We start from the raw sequence: 23,954 nt of genomic DNA on the forward strand, positions 1-23,954 counted from the left end.
TAGATGGGCCTTGGTGACACAAAAACGTTGGTCAGGTTTTTTAATGAAGTGAATATGGATAACAATAAAGGATCTAATGTATATGCATAATTGAAGAAAGCAATAAATAAAATGCACTAATTTACTACTTTTATTTAAATAATTTACCATAAAAGAAATGAAGATTTCAAATGTGACACAAATATAATTTATTAACCGGAACACCATAACAACAATTACAGATGCATTGCATAACATTGTATAGAAAATACATGAAAAGGAGAAAGGAAGATAAAAATGTAAGCCTTCTTTGGAAAATGATTCAAATAAAAAGGTTATTGTACAACATAAAACAATAAAAACACTTCATAGAATTCTGTATGGAATAGTTTTCTTTCATTATATAACCGGTGCTATCCATTTATGCAACTAGACTGTGGTTTTGGTAAAGGTTCAGTTAAATGCAGTGTTGACCTTGATCACAATGGCTCATCTCAGGCATTCAAAGCAGCACGGAACATTTTTGAAAAGCCTGTAATACTCTTCTTGAACCTGGACAGTCAGAGAAAAGAAAAACTTAATGAACATAATATGAAAATGTTGTAGTATGTAGTGAAATGTTGTAGTTTGTTCAACTGTTCAATGCAAGCGTTTGTAAGTGTTGTGCGATGTGATCCACTTTCAAATTAAATCTGTGAAGGGCAAGGGCTGTTTGTCAGATCTTCACGGTCGAGCTGTTTAATTGCAGCCTCTCGGCGACCACATTAATATAAATAGTCGGAGAAAACAAGAAAACAACGTTTTCTTTCAAGACTCAATAAAGCAGGTAAGAAATGGCATAATGAGAGTACAACTACAGGTTTTGAAGATCTAGAAAGGTATTTAATATCTGCCCAAGATATGTTTACTGCCGGTGGACCAGCGGTTAAACTGACACTCGCGGTTAAAAATGTAAATTCTACTGAGCAACAGTATGAAAGTGTCAATGTATGATGAATGGATTCTAAAAAGTGAACATACCAATATGTGAACGTGTCAAATGTGAATGTACAGACACAGCATGGAAACGTAACGCTGGATGAAATTCTGAAATATTTCCAACGATACATAATATTAATTTCTCGTACCTTTCTGGACAAGACGCAGAGGAAGATGAAGATGAACATGCCCTGGAAGGTGTTGGCGATGGTGAACAGGTAGGCGGTGAGGGTGGTCTCGTGGAGGATGTGGAGCAGACCAAATGTCCAGGTGGCCCCCAGCACGAAGAGGAGGGCCAGGGCCCCACGGGCGCAGGACCTGGGGGCGCACCAGCGCACTACATCACCATAATAACCATAATATCACCTCATGCATCGCATCTGTATTACATCACCTAATACATTACATCTGTATTACATCACCTAATACATTACATCTGTATTACATCACCTAATGCATCACATCTGTATAACATCACCTAATGCATTACATTACATCTGTATAACGATAGCTAATGTATTACATCACATAATGCAATACATTACATCTGTATACCATCACCTAATGTATTACATCACATCTGTATTACATCACCTAATGAATGACACCACCTAATGCATGACATCACATACGTATTACATCACATAAAGCTTTACATCCCATCTGCATTACATCACATAACATTTTACATCTGTAATACACCACATCTGCATCACATGAATAATGCATGACATCATATGATACTTTAGATAAAATCTGAAATATATCACATCTTCGTTACCCACTAGTATAGCTCATCTTTGATACTTTTACGCTTCCGTCATTGTTAAGGCTGATTTTACCTGATGTTTTCATAATGGCTGATCTCTGGCTTTTTCACAGCAGTGTGTCGGAAAACTTTATAGATGATGACTCCGAAAGCGAGAAGATTGACCTGATTGACGGAAGAAAAACACATTTTAATTAGTAGTCTTTAATAAACATACAGTAATACAAATCAGAAGGAAAATGGATGGATCAAAATAAACGTTGAATTCATAGTCTTACCAAAATGATCAGACACGCGGGCCCAATGAAACTCCATATGAAGTTGTTCTCTGTACTAAGCCAGCACCTATAAAAACAACACAACAAAATGCGTTACGCAACACAGTTACACTAACAAGGGTGTCCATTACACAGCACTCAAGCTTGAGGTGGATTGCCCCACATAAAGTGAAAACGTTGTGCGGAGGCGGTCCCTGATGCCTTTCATCTCCAGCCTTCCCTCAACGAGGAGGACACAGCAGAACCGCAATCGCCCTAACACCTGTTGACAGGCTGAGCAGCAGAGCCTTGAAAACGAGTCCTCAGGGTCCTCGGGGAACTCCCAAAGAGCGCACCGCTGTCCCCCGTCATCAGCGTCATAAAATAAACAACAACAACCGGTCGTTTTTTTTTCCCACGTACACTTTATCGGTGCCGTAATACTTGGAGCCGAGCGCGGCCGAGATGGCCACCACCACGGCCGGGCTGCCGTAGCCGAAGATGTAGAAGTTGCGGTGCAAGAAGCCCTTGTTGTAGATGACCCCCACCACGATGAGGTACAGGTGGATGCCCTCGATGCACATCCAGGCGAACGCCGACAGGAAGAAGTAGTGGAGCAGCCCGGCGATCACCGAGCAGAAGAGCTGGAGAGGCAGAGAGCAGAGATGGGAGTGGGAGGAGCGAGAGGGGGACAAAGGTGGGGGAGAGTGGGAGGAGACAGAGGAGAGAGAGGGGGAAGCAGATGGAGGTGGGGGGGGGGGGGGGCGGTGGAGAGGGAGAGTTAGAGAGCAAAAAAGTTAAACCGGGGAAAGGCATAAACACTGGAACAAACCGCTTTTATGATATCACTGTTTAAATTAATTGCCGTTTGCATTTAATGAGCATGTATTTCTTTGATCATCTTTGTGGATATAAAACGAGGCCTTGGAAATAGAGACGCTTGATCGAAACAATAAAGCCTGTTTACTTTGAACTGGGATGTGCCGACAAATTAAATTAGTGAATTAAATTACATTGCAGTGAGAGAGGAAAAATGAGAAACATACTAATCCTGGCTAATAATGTTATTATCAACATGCATCCAACAAGACAAACATTGTATGTGTGTGTGTGTGTGTGTGTGTGTGTGTGTGTGTGTGTCTACTTGACTGTGTGTGCGCACACACACACACACACACACACACACACACACACACACACACACACACACACACACACACACACACACACACACACACACTTTCTCCGGCCTCCTCCTACTACGCGTGGGTACCTTGTGCGTGTTCATGTTGATGCCGACCAGGAAGATGAACTCGGCCATGAAGAGGCTGCAGCAGAGGTTGTTATGGATGGTAGTCCGCGTGCTCTGGATCCCGCTGAAGAACCAGAAGGTGAAGATGCACATGGAGAGGCAGATGAGGGAGATGATCATGCCCAGCTGGGTGATGCGCATCAGGACGTTGGAGTGGGCCACCAGCTGGAGAAATATATAAAAACACGTTTGGGTCGTTCATCATGGAGACATGGATTCATACAGCTTCGGTTGTGAAATTCTGTAAAGAAATGCATCACAACGTATCAAATAAGGACCCAAACACAACAGCGATCTAAAGCCGTTTGTTAACTCGAGGCGGAGATAAACTAAAACGTTTGCAGGCGGTAAAACAGGAGGCACACTGCACTGCCTTTCTGTTGAAGCCTGGGGAAAAAAGCTGAGCAATGCTGCAACCATGGAACATCTACAGCACGTCTGAATGTACAGCGACGATGGTGTTTTTTTTTTTCTTGAGTTGACATTTTATTCAACTCGGGCGTCTGGGGCGCTCTGCCAAAAACGCAAGGCGCTCACTGCCAAAAAAAACGAGGCGCTGAGCTACGCAAAAGCAGCAAGTAAAACGCTGATGACAGTTACAAGGTAGCGGGCCGGCGCAGCTGCACGCTGTTGGCTGGGATTGGGGCCTGCACTGTGTACGTTTTCACATCAGCACCCTCTGGTGGCTGAGTTATGGGCTACAGCTATTTAAACATTTTCAGAGATGATGCGCAGAGGTTTTCCTACCGTAGTTGAACGGGCCAAAAGTGCCCAGAATAAAATGATTTTTCATAGAAATTCCCTGGATGGATTGAAACGTGGGCGAGTGTGTTTGATTTTTTTTTCCTCCATTTCTAGTTCAGATGTTAAGGGAATGAATATAAGAAAATCGAATTTCTACAATGTTGTAGGCAACTATTTATGGCAATCAATTATTTGAAGGCTAACCACCCTTAAGGTCTGTGCAAAATAAGTAAGAAAATAAAAAAAGAAAGAAAGACTGAGGGCTTACTCTGTTGTACAACAATGATAGTCCAATTATGTTTTTAAATGTGTTCCTCTAAAAAACTTTTACTTCGTTTTTTCAAGTGCCCTGAATCTATTTAGTATTTTAGTATTTACTAATCTAGCTCTCATTGAAAGGTACAGAGTGAAAGGTTGAAAGGTTTCAGAGTGCTCAAAAACACAGTGACCATATAAGGTGCAATACATATCGTACGGTCATGTGACACCGTGAGTAGGGCTGAACAATTAATCGTATTCAAACCGACATCGCAATATAATAGAACAAGTTTTGCAAATCGCAAAGGCTGCGATTCAATAGTTGTTCATGCAATTCATGCATCGATTCATCTCCACACATAGGCCTGAAAGAGCAGTTTATATGTTGACTGCTTCCAATGTTGTGTTGGTCATACTATAGAATGATGTATTGCTTGTTTAGTGAATAATACAGAACATTAAGGACTTTAAAAAGAAAAAATTCACAATTTGGGTCAAAATAATCACAATCCAATTATTTCCCCGAATTGTTCAGCCCTAGTATGAACCGCCGACCGCCGTCCTGCGTCTTGGCGTCTCCGTACTTACGTTGGCGCGCCCGGAGGACATGAGGATGGCGAAGTGGGTGAGGTGGTCGCAGGAGCAGGTGGTGGCGGTGCTGTTGACCAGCAGCCTCTCACAGCCGTGGGTGGCCCAGTGGCCCTGCAGGGCGTCCAGGTCATACTCCCAGAAGGCACACTTGGTCACGTCGGCGTCCACGTCAATAGGCTGAATGGAGAGAGGAAAGGGATGGGTGGGTGTGCTACCTCAAGAGCAACCTTAAGGGATTATGTTGTACCACAAACACATTTTCAGTCATTGCACTTTCATCTTTTTGCGTTGCCTTTATTTTATTTTACGCATCTATTTTATATTATTACTTGAACTTATTGCATGTTTGCTTTAGCTTTCTGCTAAATCTTAAACTTATGTATCTTATTTGATTATTTCATTGTATTGTATGACATGTTTTTATGTGTAGTACTTTGAGTCTGCCTCGTGTATGAAAAGTGCTATATAAATAAAGCTGCCTTGCCTTGCCTAATATATTAACCTGATGTTTAATATCAATCAATCTATCTATCAATTATGTTGCAGCTCTACGTTATCAGCACAAACATTGACCATTGGAAACAATTGTGGAAGAAGAAGTTGTCAGTTCAACTGTCAACATCCACTGCAGCCAAACCATTGCTGTGCAAAAGTTCACAATTGGCTTTGTACATTTTTGTGTATAATTCCTTATAATATATTCCTCATGCATCCTTGAAAGGTTCAACGTTGCGTGAAGATGGTTCATATTTCAATGGTAAAACACCATTATGTTATGAGAGCAAGGCAGGCTGGTTGGTTTGTAAGAGACTGTTGACGGTGATTTAGAAAGCATGCAAGAGTAAATTAGTTATTTATGTGAGCAATATTACAGGTATTAACAGTCTTCTATAATCAGTAATCATTATGCTGTGCATCTTCACGTGACAAAGCACATAAACACATGGATGGAACAAATATTGTCAATGATGTACTGTAATTGACAAAAAAAAACTCTTCCCCAATAGTTCCAGTGGAACAAATATCCCAGAGTTATTAAGAATAAGAAAAAAACAAGCACTGCATAGCTCTACACCCAGCGACGACCGAAGCCCCCCTCTACCTCGTTGTGCCTCAGAGTGAGCGTGATGCGTTCCAGTTGGTAGACGTCAGCGGGTTTGATGGCGGCGGCGACCACCTGAGAGTGGACTGTGATTTCCCCCGATCTGGCGTAGCGCGAGTAGTCGGTGACCCCGGGGTCCGAGGTGGGCTTCAGGATGTCACCGAGGCTGTCATATCGCACAAACACCACCGACACGCTCCCTGGCGGGCCGGCAGGCGATGAGCGAAGGGAGGAGGAAGGAAGGACGTGACTTTATTAGCTGACCTGAACCGATGACGGGGGCGCTTTTTACTGTAACTCAGGTGACACGGGAGGTTACTGGCTGTGACCCACGAGTAATAAAAATCTATATATAAAATAGAACGGTTCTGTATCTTCAAAACTCACCCTCACACATACTCTCTCGCACGCACGCACGCACGCACACACACACACACTATACATACACATATATATATATATATGTATACATTTGTACAAAAACAATATAATAAAATATACTTTGTGTACATAAATATATGACTAAACGTCTCACCGTTACTGCGGTCCTTCAGACCATCTTTGGGTTTAATCTTAACCTGATCTCCACTCAGGGACACAGACAGCTGCTCCTGGGACTGATCCGTGTCGAATGTCACCACCTTCAGCTCTGTGTGTCAGAAAGGGAATGTATAGAACATACTCATAAGAATCTCGAAAATACTACTAAATAATAATCGTATATATATATATATATATATATACACACTATCCAACATTGGTGATTCTCAGGCGCTGGATGGTGTAGTATTAATGGCTAGGATGTGAGACACCTAACCCTGGGTTCTATCCCACATTACTGCGGAGTACCATGAGGCATCCACCGAGAAAGGCTCTTCACCCCTATCTGCCCATGACGAATGACCAGCATTTGAACTCACTCTTAGACCCCTTACGACCCAAACCTCACCTAACCTAACCTAAACCGAAATAACTAGGCACCATTAATTAGGATCATAGTAAAATACTGTCAACATCTGAACCGCAGTGTGAAGTATAACTCGATGGCCTCTCACCCATTTCACTGGCTCTTATGTCCAGCTGGCTGGGGGTGCCGCTGCCCCGGGCCAGAGCCAGGGCACTCTGCTCCATCGTGTGCAGCAGCTTGGTCACGGTGTTCTCCCTCAGGTCCTCTGCCATCCGGCTCCACGCCACCAGCTCCTCCCTCTCCACCAGGTTGTTCACCGCCGCCACCAGTTTCTGTCCAACGCCAGAGGATGTATGAATTACCTGTTGTATTGTCGCCTTTGGTTGTCTATGGGTGGGACATCTTTGTGTTTTTATACATGGTAATATCATTTGTGTGAATTATGATCTTATGAATTAGAATTTCGATGAAAGGCACATTCAATGTATGATATACAGGTGTGTAGAATGTAGGTGTGTATGTTTGCTTGTATGTATGTATGTATTTACATATGTATATACATATGTACATATGTATGTATGTACATATGTATAGACATATATATGACTGTCTGTCTGTATGTATGTATGTATATACGTATATATGTATGTATGTATGTACATATGTATATATTTCTTTATGTATGGTATTGTATTGTAGTGAGTTCTGTTATTTCCGTTGCTGTGAGCTATGAGTAGTATAAATAGCACGATGCAACATAGGAGTGTGCTTGAAAAACGTTTTCTTTAAATTATTTTGATAATTAAATAAATAATCATTGGAATAAACCATTTTAATCTCAGACCGTTTTTCAAGCCCATCCACCAAAAAACGGTGGAAAACTGAACTCACAGTAAGAGTGGCGTTGACGGCGCCGGGCTCGGTGGCGGCGTGGTTCCCCTCAAAGCGCCAGGCCGAGCGGGACAAGGCCTCCACGTACGAGATGACCTCCACCGAGGTCAGGTCTCCGGACGTCTTGACAGCGATCTCTCCCAGCATGCTCCTGGGCTCCGTCAGGTTGGCAATCTTCAAAAAGGAATAACACCAATCGAAAGAGACATTGGGCTTTGAGGTTTTATTTTCTGGAATCCCAAAGCTATCATAGACAAGAAGTTGATGGTCGTTATGATAGAGGAAGAAGATATCTTACGTATTTATGATAAATATATAACATTTTATTTTGGGGAAAAACATATTTTTATGAATTGTTTTTGGATGGTATGCTGATGAAAACACAATTTCCCTATTTATATGGATATTAATGTATCAATGTATTTGCAACATATAAATCTGGAAATGGTGAGAAATGCAGTGAGGTGAGTAGAATGGCTGCGAGCAATAACATTGCAATACAAAGCAAATCAAAATAACATTCCCTTTTGCTGCGAAAAAAATTATACTGCACGTAAAATTCACATGCTTTGAATTCTTTGATTCAGATATCTTGTAAAAACGACCACTCTGGTCAGGCAAAGACGCTGTCTTAATTCATGTCTTGTCACATTCTCACCAACAGAGGGCAGTGTCCAACTATGTTTTAAAGCGTCATCCATTGAGAATAGCAGCACTCACGTATTCAAGAGTTCTGTTGACAGTCTGTGTGAGGCACCCGGCGCTGTCATGGCAGTCTTTCTGAGGGTGCTCTGAAAGCAACAATTAGTAAAAGTGTTAGGTTGATAAGTGGGTTTTGTCAGGCAAAATAATTTCACACATTGTTTTTAAATTGCACTGGAAATTGTATGGTGCTTAATATATCAGTTTTCTTTATCATCCCAATAGCCTTAAACTTTGGGAAATGAATATTGCATGATGGTTTCCAATGAGGCTCCCACTTGTGTAGTTCTTAATATGCTGTGGTGTGTGTGTGTGTGTGTGTGTGTGTGTGTGTGTGTGTGTGTGTGTGTGTGTGTGTGAATGCATTTGGGCCTAAATGTCTTTGTTTGTGTGTGTGTGTGTGTGTGTGTGTGTGTGTGTGTGTGTGTGTGTGTGTGTGTGTGTGTGTGTGTGCGCGTGCGTGCGTGCGTGCGTGTGCGTGTGTGTGTATGTGCCTGCGGTGTATTCATGTGAGTCTGTATGTGTGCCTACATTTGAGTAAGCCTAGGTGTGTACCTGGCTTGCGTGCATGTGGGTCTATGTTTGCCTAAAAATGTGTGTGCGCGCGTGTGTGCGCGCGCGCGCGCGCGCGCGCGTGTGTGTGTGTGTGTGTGTGTGTGTGTGTGTGTGTGTGTGTGTGTGTGTGTGTGTGTGTGTGTGTGTGTGTGTGTGTGTGTGTGTGTGTGTGTGTGCGCGCCTTTGTGTGCCTGTGTGCGCACATGTGTGGAAGCACAGCATTTATAGAGCTAAAGTATATACATCATTGTCCCGCGTACCTCTGCAGTGTGTGCCGTTGTCGGGCTGGAAGTGTGCGGGCCCAGCAGAGGGGCTGAAGTCCCGCTGGCAGGTGCAGTAAAAAGATCCGTTTGTGTTGTGGCAGTTGGAGAACGGGCCACACAGCTGTCCCGCCTTGCACTCATCAACGTCTTTACCATCGCGGCCAAGTTGTAAATTGTCACAAAAAAAAGAAAAACATATCACATTTTTTAAAATAATTTTTTCAATGTATTTTTGCCGTCATTTGATCAAGCAAGCGTTTGTAAATCTGTTGTGATGTTAAATTCTCAGTCGGCAAAAGAGATGTGTTTATGGCACAACTTTATTGCTATGTCGTTCTGATTAAAAGCCACAAAGTCGATATAAATGAGATGCAAATATGGTATCGTAATGGAATTTTAAGTGTGTGTGTGTGTGTGTGTGTGTGTGTCTGTGTGTACGTGTCCATATTGTAATGTGTTGCATTCCATTGCACCGCATTGTGCTGCACTGTTTTGAAACGCTAGGAAGAGAATGACGCCACACTGGCGCGTGCATGAAAGCAAAACAGTGAGCTGTTAAACGATCCATTGTCATTTCAGACCAATCAGTCTGGGATTGTCCTTATGCGTCCTCCCCTCATGTACCGGGGGGGGGGGGGGGGGGGGGTTGGGGGAGGGACGTTACCGGTGCACTCTGTGCCGTCGTTGGTCTGGAATTGGCCGGGTCCGGTGGACATGTATCCGGGAATGCACGTGCAGTAGTAGCTGCCGTTGGTGTTGGTGCATTCCGCCCTCTCTCCGCAGATATTGGTCACGTTTTGGCACTCGTTGTCGTCTGTGGCGAACAGGAGGAGGAGGAAGAGTATACGTGGAAATAAAATGGAAAAAACTGGGTTAGTTGCAAAGGAAAGCATAAAGAAGAGGAGGAGGAGGAAGAAAAAAGAAAGGATTCGAAAGCTGCTGGCCTACTTGGGAAGGGGGAGGGGGGAAAGGGTGTTGGGTGTAAGGGTTGTGGTATCTAAATGTTCTCGGGCCGGCGTCTATTCCTAACGTCATGTCTCCGAAAATAGTTCTGGTGGTTTTTGCAATTATCTTTGTGCTACATCAGATAGCTCCGACGCGGAGTCCCTCCGTATCGCAGATAGCCGACAACATTAAACCTTGCAGATTTATTTAAAAGGGCGTCTTCTTTGTCCCTTCCGCGCTAAAGGGACACAGCTTGCTAAAGAGCCACAGACCAGAACCACAGACGCAGAAGTACAACTTTGAGATGGGAACAGACAATGGGCAGGCTTTTTGTGTTGCTCAGTTGCTTCAGTTTTTTGCCTGCTGACAATATGAAACCTTTTGTTTTATACAGAGAGTCATTTCTGAATCAAACAAACATGAGTTAAGTGGTGGGCCTCCTCTGGGTATAATCTCGGGGTAGTGTTTTTGATATGATTTACTAATTAAATCATTAATCTGTGGAACAACTTCATTAAACCTGCCGCCATCACAGGGCTGACTCGTATTCCTTTGCTCCTCTGGTGGCTGCATTATTAGTAAGTCCTAGAGAATATTATTCCTCATCTTATCGCTCTTGGAGGGAGATGCATACCACACTGTACAAATCGTCTTCATTATTTTGTGCAAAAAAGGTCTTTAATAACCTTTCAAATCGGTTCTGGTCGTCAGGGAAAAAAGAAAAGAAAAATAAGTCACTTGAGTGAATAAGAAAGCATCTATTTCTTTCTTTTCTGTGGCGCTGCAAAGGCGTCCATTTTAAACGACCTTCCCCCAGTCCCACTTTGTTGGACTTGACCCTCCCAGACTTTCTGCTGTTGTCTCCTTTTCAGTTGAGCCATAATGGCCACATCAGTCTTCCTCCCCCATGTACTTTGTGCATAAAAACCTGTCCAGTAAGGGATATCCTGAGCTCCCAGAATGGGTGGAGACGTGGGATTCAGGGGAAATATCTTCACCACATTCCAGAACCTTTTGAACCGTTATTGTCGCACACACACAAACAGCACCCACAGGAACCCTCAAATAAACCCCCTTTGGTGTCTTCTCCTCCTTCAACTAATGTACAAGAATGTGCTCTCTACTCCGTAAGATTCAACAACCGCTAAGTGAGGATAAAAAAAAAAAAAAAAACTAAAACAAATGGAATAAAGGGGTTTACTTTTTTGAGGAGACGATCGCTAATTGCTGTGATTTGGATTGATCCAAGCCCCCTTCCGTTGATTGCGTTTCTCCGAGGTCGAGAGATTTCCGTGAATCAACTCGTCGCTTTATACGAGTAAGCCTGAAGTAGCAAAGTCTACAGGTGCACACACACCACAAACTGCGCCATGGCATAGCATTCACCAAGGAAAGGAAGAAAGAAAGAGAAAAAGAGGGAACGGCCGCGACATCACTTCATTCAGGTGTTATGGGTCTGGTCGGCCCGCCGCTAATCATACACAGAAGCCCTCCAGACCCCGCCCCTCGGTCGGTCTGTGCTTTCGTTTGGAGGTCAGCGGCTGTGCCGTGCTCAGATTGCTCACCGTTCTGTTTGGCCCTTGAGATGTCTAAACCTGGCCGTGATTAAAATCAAAGATGGAAGGAAACTAGAAAGCTACCAAGAACGCGATTTAAGTGGCGACGCAGACTACATAGAAAAAAGAAAGAACGGGGGACGGAAAGTTCATGTTCAGTAACGGAAGAATATATTTTTATTTTGTTTGCTTTTCCAGTTTTTTTCCAGATGACCTCATTGATGTTTGGACGCCAGCTGGTAGTCGCTGTGTAACAAGTTACTTCATACTGTTGTTAACAAAATAACCGCAGCGCAGCTGTTACGGTGTGCACGGATAAATACGGTGTGCACGGATCAAACCTCATGCCCCAAAGTTTATGCAATGCAATCGTTTGAACAATATTATTCATCATTATAATTATAATAATATTTATGAAGCGCTTATTTTTTTAGCAAAGCCTGAGGTGCTGTAAAGTGGTAAAATGTTACAAAACGCTAACGATAAACAAACTAAAGGCATTCCTATATAAAAAGCTCCGTCTTAAAACGGTCCAGGGTCAGGGTGCCCTCGCCCCTCGGACGGCCAGGGAGGGCCTTCTAAAGACGGGGGCATCAGAGCAAAACCTCCAGTCCCCCACGGAGCTTTGTCCTGGGGGTGAGGACGTGCAGGCCACAGACTGCGGGTGGGATTTGGGGAGTTGCGAGTTTCTTTTAGTTAGGGTGGTGCTGTGCCGGGGATGGATTTGAATGTCAGGAGGAGGGTTTTGAGTTCAAATTCAGGAAAGAGATGAGTGAAAGAGAGTTAAATAAGCAGTGATGCTAGGATAGGGGCTGATGGGGGAATGTTTCCACACTCTTCATCTGGATTTATGTGGTACAATCCACCGTATTCCTACTACTTCTAGCAGTAATACTGTTATGTGATACTGAGTATGTAATGTCTGGAAAAGGCAGTGCTACAGTCATAATTTAAGCAGTGTTTAGCAGTGAAGAAAAAAAATAAAAAAGATTAATCATGTTTTCTGCAAAAAAAAAGCTGTGTTTACTCTGGTAGAATCACAAGTCCTCTCTCTCACTTAGCAACGTGTCCAATCCACTTCTAATTCTCTACACTTGTAAACCCAACAGGTGTGGTTATCTTTTTACATGTCATGTTTAGCAAACAAGTAGTTTAGGAAAAGCCAATATTTCAAAATGGTGGAAGAGATAAACACCTGCAGACAGCCACAGATCCATTGATGTGAGAAGTGGAGAAAATTGTGATATAAGGCATCTATTTCCAATAGCTCTTGTTGTTGTTGTTGTTGCAATTTCAAATCATCCAATGGCTAAGCTATTTCTTTTTCCATCCAGGCCTAAAAGTAATTACTTTTCCACTGATACATGTATCAACCTTGTGAGTCAAGCATTTTGCTAAAACATGTCATTCCTTTGCCATCCCGCGCAGTTATATGCGCACAAACGCACACACGCACACAAAACCCAATTACACCTCTCGCCTAATGTTTCAGAAATAAAGTTCTCCACGCGTAATGACAATCGCTCTTTCTTACATCAAATCCTCACATAAAACACCAATGTAGTGTAAAGCCGCACACACACACACACACACACACACACACACACAAAGACACACAGAGACTATAGGGAGTCGTGGCGGTGGATGAACCAGCCCCCCCCACCCCCACGGGCCCCAGACGTTTGTTTGTGTTAAAGCGGTTGTTTTGCAGTCACGGCTGGGCGAGGGGCTGCTTCTATTTACCGTAACAAAAGGTGGTGCCGTCGCCGGTGAATCCGCGGCTACAGTAGCAGCCCTTCGGTCCGCCGCGGGAGTCGCACGCCGCCAGCCGGTGACATGAGGCGCAGATGTCATAGCAGCGGCACAGTTTCATCGCACCACAGAGCCATGCTGCGCAGCCAAACAGAGGGAACACACCGTCTCAATTTTGGGAGGGCGAACGCATTTGGGCTCACGGCTAAGGTAGAAATCAGGCTTACCGGTCCGCCGCTTAGTTTCACTTAGCAGTTTGCTTAGAAGGGGGCTCACAGTGAGTTGGGGATACAGGTCATTAAGAAGCATTAAGGGGGTAGTCCCACTCTAGGACCCCCCCTGTACAGGTCAGGCCGCTTCGGACATCAGGGATCGAATCCGGTAACTCTCGACCCCCATGGAGTCAAAGACATTAGCCGCTACTCTCCTAGTCACCGCTATCCTAGCCGCTCTCCAAAGGTTACATGGGGAAGCCAGCCAAGGATCGGCTCCTATTCCTCTTCCACGGTCACACTGTGAGTGTGTCGTCGTAGTTTTATCATGGGAGCTGGGCCCTTAGTGGGGAAACCATTCCTTCACGCCACCTGGAGTGTTTTGATGTATGTTACATCTGGTTACAAAAACGTTAAACTACCCCAAACCCCAGCTGGTTGCATCAGTCTGTACCGAAAGCCCACCGTGTTATGTGGATAATGTATCATTTGGTGGTATGAAATAAGAAAAAGCCCTTACCTGTTAAAAGTACAAGTTTCATCTGGGACTTGAGCAAAGAGTCCATACTCTTGCGCTGGCTCAGGATTTCACTTTTAGTGGAGGCAACCGGGGGTGGGAGGGTGGGTGTGCGGCTGGTGACGTGGGCCGTTTCCTCGCATCAGGCTTCCTGTTTCCCTAAACCTGGCCCTTCCTGTCCTGATCTTTAATCAGCTTTCAGAAACACACACGAAGGAGGAGAAGCAGAGGCAGAATGAGGAGGCCTTGCTTGTGTCTAAGCACGACAGTCTCTTTTTGAAACACACTTTTTTTTCGTTTTTTTTCCTCCCATTCATCTCTCGCTGTTGTTCCTGAGCCCACTCCTGGCCTCTGTAGATCACTTTTATTTCATTGTGGGGTTTTTTTTCAGTTTTTTCTTTTACAGCCAAAAAAGGCAAAAAAATAACAGTTTTTAACGGCAATCTGACTCTGGTCTCCGCCACGGTCAGGCTGACCTTGTTCCATTGTTCGTGGGAGCCATCGGCAGTACAGTAGGCTATGTAAACACTGGGCCAAAACAACACTGACTGACTGACTGACTTAACCGAAGGACAGCCCCTTGTCCCCCTCCCACACACAAACTCCCTTTCCTCAGTATGGCCTACCATAAGGCACGTGCGCACACACACACACACACACACACACACACACACACACACACACACACACACACACACTACTCTGTGGTTTGTGTCCTTCACTGTCCAATGTCGATGTTCCAGAGGGGTAAAATATACCGTGGCTTAAGGAGATTTGTAAACATAATGTGCCTTCGTTCCTTTAATTGAAGGGGAGAAAAAAAGGGGAAGGGTTTGACATTGACTGTGATGTTTAATAAGTGCAGACTTCCAGAGTTATGGTCGTGAATTTGTCTCTCTCTGGACACTTATTTGAATGATGTGCTGGTGGCATTCTTGTCAGTTGGATGCAAATGCAATTGCAGCTTCACACATTCAGTGTGCGTGAGGGAGTATGTGTGTGTGTGTGTGTGTGTGTGTGACTGTGTGTGTGAGAGACAGAGACACCATTAGGGGAGAGACACAATAGCAATGTATTCTCTGTCTGATATAATATGGCGTCGCACCTATAACCATCACTTCAATGAGTGAAAAATTACATAGTTCAACCATTTTGTTTTGCTTTTATGTTTTGCATTGGGGAATATAAAAGTCACTTTGATAGCACTTATTCAATATTTTCCCCTTTTTTATTTTATACTTTATAGTCTGGCGAACATTGCTTTCTCGGTCTGAAAGTGCATTCAAAAGACCCACGCTGTGTAAATACTTTGGGAGAAATATCGTTCAACTCGCTATTGTTTACATTTTTGTGTGAGTATATTCATGTGTGTGTGTGTGTAACACGTTAAAAGAAACGTTTCGATCGTGTCTCGATGCTGTGATGTTTCACAAAAACGGAGGCACCAGAGCAAGGGAGAGATAAGGGTCTTTGTGTTGGGAGTATACACTGCGCACTGTGTCTTTGATGATAAGCAATAAAACAACACGGCCAGCACTTTTTATTTCGGGTAGTTCAACACCAGCCATGCGGTAATGACCCTATTCTTCGGCTGGGAAATGAGAATGGGTGGATGTCGGTCGTTGCTCCAACAAACGTCACGGTGCAAAAGCATAACTCATAAACCAACAAAGAGATGTTGATTGTACATTGCTGGTACATCTTTCCACTCTCTCTGTTCTGAATCAAGTTTTTTTTGTTGCGGCCCACAATAATACTGCCAGTGTAATTAAATCACATAACACGTTCTCATATTTTTTTTAAGAGGTTGTGATATTCACAACACCCCTTCCCCCCCCCCCAAAAAAAAAAATAAAACAAACAAGCATAAATATTAATTTGTGTACAATTGTGCTAAATGCTGAGCTGGGTTCTGTGTGGATTAGCCATGGTGGTCAAGAGGGGGCTATAGGACCAGCCCAGGAGAGCTGTTGTGACTGCCTGACACAACAGGACACAACTGGGCATCTGGCTGGCACATTCAGGTGTGAGGGAGGCTCACCACAAGGTATTCAGGTGTGATGGAGATTCATTCATGTTGTCCCACACAACAAACACTTGAATAGTTCCCACTGGGATGGGGGGGTGGGGGTGGTGGAAAGAGTTCTTTGTGGCCTGCATTGAACCATGGAACGTGACTGCCTTTGGGGGCTCTGGGTTGAATTGCTCAGGCAGCGCAGGCATTGAGCAGCTCATGCCTTGCTGTTAGGGAGAAAAAGGCAGCTGCTCCCAACGCCAGCCATTAGAATTACTCTGCATTTCTGTACTGGGAAAGCGATTGGTGGAGAGAAATAAAACCCGGGGACATCTGAATGTCTCTCTCTCTCTCTCTCTCTCTGACACCATCCCCCCCCCCCCCCCCCCTCCCCCCACCCCATCCCACCGACCCCATCCCGATGACGAGGAAGGAAGGAGATGTTATCTGGAACAAACCTGGGCTGATTGCTCCCTTCCTTCTCCATCCTTTTTTTGTTTTGACTCAGGAAATCTCTCCTATATTGAAGGCATTTCTTTTACTAAGCTTATAACGGGAGCTTGCTTGCGGCATAACGACGTCGGGGCGTAAGAAGAAAATAAAAGTAAAAAATACCGAAAATCAAAACACCTTGGAGAGATGGTTTCTTTAAGACGGTGGGAAAGCAGTGTCGTGTGTAAATGTTTTTCCTTTTCGTTTTCTTTTTTTTTTTTTTTCCCCTGCACTCCTCTCCTCCCTTATGAATATGGAGATGTGGTCGTCTCTACGCCATGGCAGACACTTTTGCGGTGGTGGAGAGAGTCTGTGGGTGCGCTCAAAACAAAAAAAAAACACACCCCGAAAAACCCAAAGCATTGTTTACGCTATCGGGGAGCTATTTCGGAAGGAGAACACTGAATACAGTCAAACCAGAGACGTATGTTGTATTTGACGGTTTGCACACATGTGTTCAGAGGTTGGGCCCTGATGGGGAGACTGGATGGGAGGGCTGGATGCTTGGGGCACAGATGGCAGCCATCGTCTCATGAACTTAGGGGCTCCTGAATATTTCAGTGGGCAGGGGTTGAGCAGACAAAGCCAGCGTGCTGCTCAGGTTTCACAGGGCCCAGCTGGTGTGTGTATGAGACGCGGAGAAGTGGTTTCACCAGGCGCACGCATGCTCTCGCGATCTCGGAGCAGTTTTGTGATTTGGTTGTATTTTTTATTTTTTTTATGAAGGTCTGAGCAATCCTTCGGTTTTTGCATTACAAACGAAAACAGAAGGTAAAAAAAACATGATTTATTCAATGTTCACGTGAAGCTTGAAACCCTGTTGAAATATAAAAAAAAATAATGGTCAAACTAATAAATAAATAAATATATATATATTTATTTTTTAGATTACAAGGCATATATTATTGTTAATAGGACAAAGTGGGTTACTGCCTGAATAATTGATAGCACTGCTTGGTACCAATTAACATCATGGTGTTAATTGCCCCAAACTGTATACCAACATAGCATAGTATATTAATATTGCATTCCAGATAAGGCAACTGAGTGGACGATGTACCTATTGGGGATTATCTGGTGTAGTACACAATTAGAGTCAATACCACAGTAACACCATACCATAGTAAAACAACCATAAAGCAAAGCAACTTATATTACTTGCTGTGATTGCACAGGTTTCAAATTAGGATATTATTACAAGTTATTATTGTATAGATTGTATAGTTTATATATAATGTATCACACTAATACTACTTCTATAATTTAACTACTTCTAGTCTCATATAACTACTCATATTTACTTATGATAATAATAATCCTTGTGATAGTCTCTGATAATGGAGGGTAATATGGTCAGCAGAGTCTTCTTTTATCAAACAACAAAAATGCATTGCATTTTGCACATTAGTTACAACCAACTAAGGATACTACAGTACTGTAGTGTACTGGATACTATCAAGTACAACTTCTTTAGAAACTAATTACGAGACAGTGGTAGCCCAAACAAGCAAAACAATTGAATAAATTGAAATAAAAATTTAAAATGACAACATTAGCAGAGAATATATAAATATGTATTTTGTGCAGTGATGGCCAAATGATTCATTCAACATACAAAAGTTTGACGTTGTAAAACCCTGAACCAATGAGCTGAACTGCCTGTTGAACGACACACAACATGTAGGACAGACTAGCCAGCAAATGATTCATAGAGTTCACACCAAGACAGCTATAGCTACAGCTATTCTTCCACACTTACTAACAGCATTGTTCCCTTCGCCTTCAGGAAAGCTGTGCAAAAAAAACAATAACATACGAAAACTGGTTTTGGCTTTGGCTTCAGTGAAGGCCTCAAGGGGTTATAAGTGGTCTGGAGTCAGGACAGAATCCACTTCCTGTCACAGCTGCACAACAAGGAAGTGATGCGCCACATTCCCCTTTGAAGACGAGAGTGTCACACATGGTTCACCTTATTTTATGCTGTATGAAGTATACAAAATGACTGTGTGGCTGTGCATGATTAAAATTGATATGTGACAAGAAATATTTTAGGGTAAGGAAGGCAAGGAGCATGTGCAAACCGCTTGTTTACTTCCTGTTCTTAACATGGATGTTTATTTAGGAAGAATAATGTTCAAATTAACTGTACAGATTGATTCTGTTCGGCAAAGCTACAGGACAGCTCAGCTCACAACTATTTCCTTGTGTTTTATAAGACAACAATGGCAAGGCACCAAATCCAAGCAAGTAGCGGATGTTCAGGAAAGCAAAACCAAAACCGTGCCTCCCTTTGGTTTGGGATCTGGACAAAAACATAATGCATAAAACAAAGCTTTGATAGAACATTCCATTTCAACTATTATAATGTGTAATTAATTTATATCTAAATCCCAGCAGGACTGATTTTTAAGTATTTAAGAGCCAGGATAAAAATCGAAATGAAAGCAAACTATGTTTATTAGAGTTGAATAAAAATATTGTGGGTCACACTCACACATAAAGATTTCATGAAGCCATACTTATGATATATTATTCTAGGTTTTGGGGAAACGTTCATGTGTGTGATTATAATGAATGAAATGCCTTATAAGTTACTTAAAAAGAGAATGTTATTTCATCCACAACAGCAACATGAAGGTAAAATATGTAACATTCACACAGAGCTTTCAAAACGGGTATTGAAATCCAAATTCACAATATTTGAGTGAGTTGCCAGGTTTAGGCCACTGAACAAACACAAGCAAGATAAGCCGAGCGCAACATTGTCTTTTGAGATGACAGCAATAATTCTATTTGGACTAAGCTATGACGAGTCCTACACTGTAGTCCACTAATTTATACATTTGCAATTTATTTATTGTTTGAAATTATAAACCAGCTGTGGCATGTGGCATCCATCTTGAAATCCTTCTGGGCTCTAAGCTGTCACCATCTTTGAAATGCAACTCCAAGATCTACCTTGTCTTTCAGCACCGCTCTGAACATGGAGCATTTCCAAAAGAAGATGAGGCTTTCCAGGTCAGGTAGAATCTAATGCAATCTCAATTGATCCAGTTTGTTTGCTTACATCCATGGCAGCAGCACGCTGTGCTTGAGTGCCAATTTGTCTCATATCTGGCAATCCAAGGTACTTCAAAAAACAGCGAATCATACACAAAAAAAAGAAATGTTCTAACCGAAAACTGGCTGTGGGATGCTAGATTTAGTTCCTTAAAAATTCAACATTTATTCATTGTTGCAAAAGTTAAATATATTTTTAGATCTGTGTATGTTGTGATAACTGAAGTACACAGCCATGTGGGATTGTGCAATTGATAAAATAACCATAGGTCAAGAACCACACTAATGTGTCCATTTTTATTTGACATTTGAAATGTTCACAATAGTATCACAAAGCTACTATTAAAATGCAGCTTTTACATTTCCAATGAGAAGCATTTTCAAAAGACTTCACATCCTGAAATATATATATTTCCACTTAGTAATGCACTCCCAGCCCCAAACAAAACAGTGAAATGAAATAGACGTTGCCCTGTGACAAGTTGCCACTGGAGTTTTAGTAGCTTTTCTCCGGAAAGACCTGTGTGCAATTTACAAATGAATCTCCCATCCGCGCTTGGCCGCCTCATAAATGCATTTGTCCTGAAGCAGATTGAACACAGCTGAGTGATCTTATCCATATTCCCTGAAATCTTTTTTACAAGACAATGTTTTCCATTTTTGTCAAACACAGAACTCTGACATTTCCATGTAGCGCAGGTGCAACAAGTGTTACTGATTGGCCTGCTTCTCTTTTTTTCCCTCCTTCCCCCCCCCTTCTGACACCAGCCTCTTGTTAGGTTAGCGACTGGAACCGACTGGCAGCAGTCAGAGAGTTGCGGGCTGCTCGAGGGGAAAATTAGCTCCCATTGAGTAAGCGGAGGGCCTCTACTGTCAATCTTCAAAATGTCATGTTAGAAAATAATCAATAAATCCCTCTTTTTGAGTGTGAGTAACGTCAACATTGAAATCTTTCAGAATGCTAGAACGGCGTACAAAAGTCCAACTTCACGCGTTAAATACAGATTAAACACGTGGAGTAAAATGTATTAATCAGTGAGTGATTGGTATTCAAATACAGAAATATTGAATTTGGTATAATTTATCATATTTTATAATATATTTGTGCACATATGCTAAGTTACTTTCAGGCACACAATCGCGTACACACGTGGCAAACACACACACACACACACACACACACGTCGCCACAATTACGGATACAAACAATTGTCTGCAGAGTTAGTGCTGGTGCTTGTGCGCTTCCCACACACACTTGGTTAACATTGCAAACCCTTTACGATGTCTAAAACAGCACGAACAAGCCGTGCCAAGTCTTTGGTGTAACCTTTGGTGCGATTGATTTATGCAAAGTTAAAGGTGAGACCATTAGTTTCTTGTATGGGACCCCCGGCCTGTGAGGCCAATTCTGTATCTATAAAATTTCAAGTAGCTCTGATAATTACATTTAGCATGCCCTTTCATAGGTTGGGTCACCTGCAGAGAGGAAGCCTGGCAAATTGAATTGAGGGAGAGGCAACAGAGAGCCGGATGTCAGGTGAGGCCGTCTGCTTATAAAATCATTAGCATCGCTGTGTCTTCTCTCATAAAGCAGAGCATTTGTTTGGTGATTGAAATGTTATGAAGGTGTAGGGAGGAACTTAATTTATTTTTCATTATAGATTAACTAAAAGCTGGAGATTCTCTGGGCGGGGTAATGGGTACGCGTGTGCTGTAATGCGGTTAAGTAAATGAGAGACGCGTAGCCTTTTCGCAACTTTAATCCTACATTTGGGGTCTACTTTTTGTTCTGCTTCTTTCCGTTCGTAGAACTCGCTGTTCTCAATGTGCAGCCGTATAATATGGGCTGGTTCAGGCCGTGAAAGTCCAACAGAATTTGGCTAAAAAGTTTAGGTTTCAGAACCCCAAATGTCTGTAATCTGCATCCTTAAAACAAGAAAGATAACCCCTAACTACTCCTCCGTGACGTGGCTCAAAAGTAGCACAAAACTAACTCCCATTCGCCAAAACTCTCCATAAATACTTCATCAATATTCAATGCAAAACATATAGGTTTAACTCCAACTAAAACACCAACCACAGCCTAACAGGAGAAAATCCCAGAGTAGATGCGTACGTGGGGACGGGGGGGGGACGGGGGGGTTGAGAGGGGACTCTTGCGTGTACCCCCTGCATGGATCTCATGCTGATGGCTGGGGTTTAGGGGTCATATCAACATAATACAGAAGCCCCACCAAATCCTCCTCATCCACCATGGCCTGACACGGCCCGGGCCCCTGGTGCTCCGCGTGTGTGTGCTCACAGCATGACACGAGCCACGCGGCCCCGGGAGGCGGCCAAACCCTGCCTAATCCCCTCAGTGCTCTCACAAATATCTATATTTCCTCACTGGGTAGATCCAAAGATTACCTCCACGGCCCGCGTTGCTCTGGACAATGAGTTATTATGGTCCCCGCATGGTGGGTCTTTTTTTGTGTGCGGCTGTTTGTGTCTGTGTCCCGTGTGTGTGTGTCCGCGCGTGTGTGTCTGTGTGTGTATGGCCGTGAGTGTGTCTGTATAAGTCTGTGTATGTGTGTATTTGTGTATGTGTGTGTGTGTGTGTGTGTGTGATTGTGTGTATGTGTGTGATTGTGTGCATGTGTGTGTGTGTGTATGAGCATGTGTGTGTGTGATTGTGTGTATGTGTGTGTGTGTGTATGTGTGTGTGTATGTGTGTGTGTGTGTGTGTGTGTGTGTGTGTATGAGCATGTGTGTGTGTGTGTTAGGGAGGCCAGCAATATATTTTATGGCTCAAGCAGATTTTCCCTCTTCCCTGGAACAGGGGAATACACAGGGTACAGTACGGGAGCCTGCAGCTGCAAGGGAGAGGCCTTTGAGCTTCTCCTTTTTCTCCAGGTTTGAGTATATTGTTGTCTGGTGGTGTTTGTTCAGGGGCTGATCTGGAGGGGGGCTGGGGGTGGTGCAAGCTCTCCTTAAAAGTGTGCCGTTCCTACTGTTCTCCTTATGGTGTACGGGAGCACTGCTGTTGCATGTGCAGCGATGCTACATTTGATGACGGGAGTTGTCTTTTTTAGAAATGAAGTGTGTTTTGTGTTTTCTTTTATATTTCATAGGAGTTTTGCATCAGCACACTCCCTACTGTGCTCAGTAAGTCAACCGTGCTTAAAAACAATTCAGGATCACAGATTGGGTACTACACAGGGAGAAAGAAAGAAAGAAAGACAACACTTTTGTGTGATTGGGAGCAGCACAATTTTACACCTCTGGAAAAAACCCTTTCAGTGTGGGTTATTATGAATTGATTGCCACGTAATGCTATCTTTTAACTTTTCAAAGCTTGCTCACCATGACCGAGTACTACACATTGATAAACACGCCTTATAGGTAGGCTGTGTTGCATGGTGTCCTCTTCTGTCGAAACCAATATGGTGATGCAGTCCCATCTGTATTGCTTTATTTACTCAATTAGCACTTCCAAAATGAGCAGCTCATACATAATGCCAGGCTTTATTTCCCCCGCCTATGCAAACACGGCGCTCGTTTGAAAAAGAAAATCCGGCAAACATTACACAGATGTGTCTCGGACAATCATCTGCATACAATACAAACTTAATCTATATTCCCGTTCGCTTCAAAAAAGAAAATCTCCTTCTTCAAACCGGCGGTGGGGTTTTCCTTCCTCGGTTTTGATCGCCCAGAATGCATTATGGGATGATTATACAGCATCGAACATTGAGAGTATACATATACGGGTAATTAATGCGGGTTGTGTATTAATTAGCACCAGCGCCTCGACGGCTGTGTTTGAATATAAGCCTGTTTGCAGTGCCTCCCTGTCCGGCAGAGGAGGCCAGCAGCGCTACACCCAGCTTCTGACAGGCGAAGGCCCCCCTCTCGTCTCCCTCCCTGGCAGGGGGCAGCCACCGGGGACAGCCTGCTAATAGGTTCCCCGGGCTGCACCTGACGCGACTCTCTGGAAACAAACCACGGCGTGCTCGGGTCACGCGTCTGTATTTACTGCAGTCTATGTTGTTGTTGTTTTTTGTACCAGGGATCATAAACATACATTGTAATATGCTAACCTGGAATTTGTTTTTT

The 23,954-nt window shown here is 43.3% G+C and overlaps 1 protein-coding gene across 2 annotated transcripts; it reads right to left on the reverse strand.

The window, feature by feature from the left end:
• Nucleotides 1–179: 179 nt before the first annotated feature.
• adgrl4 (adhesion G protein-coupled receptor L4) lies at nucleotides 180–14,353 on the reverse strand. Of its 2 annotated transcripts, none has more exons than XM_084473405.1 (16): nucleotides 14,294–14,353; nucleotides 13,553–13,699; nucleotides 9,973–10,122; nucleotides 9,306–9,455; nucleotides 8,509–8,579; nucleotides 7,789–7,962; nucleotides 7,046–7,229; nucleotides 6,526–6,639; nucleotides 5,991–6,190; nucleotides 4,886–5,065; nucleotides 3,257–3,460; nucleotides 2,407–2,627; nucleotides 2,005–2,071; nucleotides 1,800–1,891; nucleotides 1,107–1,275; nucleotides 180–531 (listed from the first exon to the last, which is right to left on the reverse strand). In XM_084473405.1, the coding sequence occupies exons 1-16, from the start codon at nucleotides 14,337–14,339 to the stop codon at nucleotides 469–471; spliced, it is 2,232 nt and encodes a 743-aa protein (XP_084329531.1). In that variant the 5' UTR covers nucleotides 14,340–14,353; the 3' UTR covers nucleotides 180–468. The 2 variants fall into 2 exon arrangements, with proteins under 2 accessions (XP_084329531.1, XP_084329530.1); XM_084473404.1 differs by lacking the exon at nucleotides 14,294–14,353 and adding an exon at nucleotides 13,789–14,205.
• Between the last annotated feature and the right edge of the window lie 9,601 nt (nucleotides 14,354–23,954).

The sequence above is a fragment of the Micromesistius poutassou genome, assembly GCF_964030765.1.
Source record: "Micromesistius poutassou genome assembly, chromosome: 9".
Lineage (NCBI taxonomy): Eukaryota > Metazoa > Chordata > Actinopteri > Gadiformes > Gadidae > Micromesistius > Micromesistius poutassou.

Coding starts and splice junctions, on each gene's coding strand:
- adgrl4 (XM_084473404.1), bottom strand. CDS start 13,870: ATGCTTCTTAATGACCTGTATCCCCAACTCACTGTGAGCCCCCTTCTA. Junction 9,456..9,972: donor CGACGGCACAGAGTGCACCG/GTAACGTCCCTC, acceptor GCGATGGTAAAG/ACGTTGATGAGTGCAAGGCG. Junction 7,963..8,508: donor TCAACAGAACTCTTGAATAC/GTGAGTGCTGCT, acceptor TCCTTTTTGAAG/ATTGCCAACCTGACGGAGCC.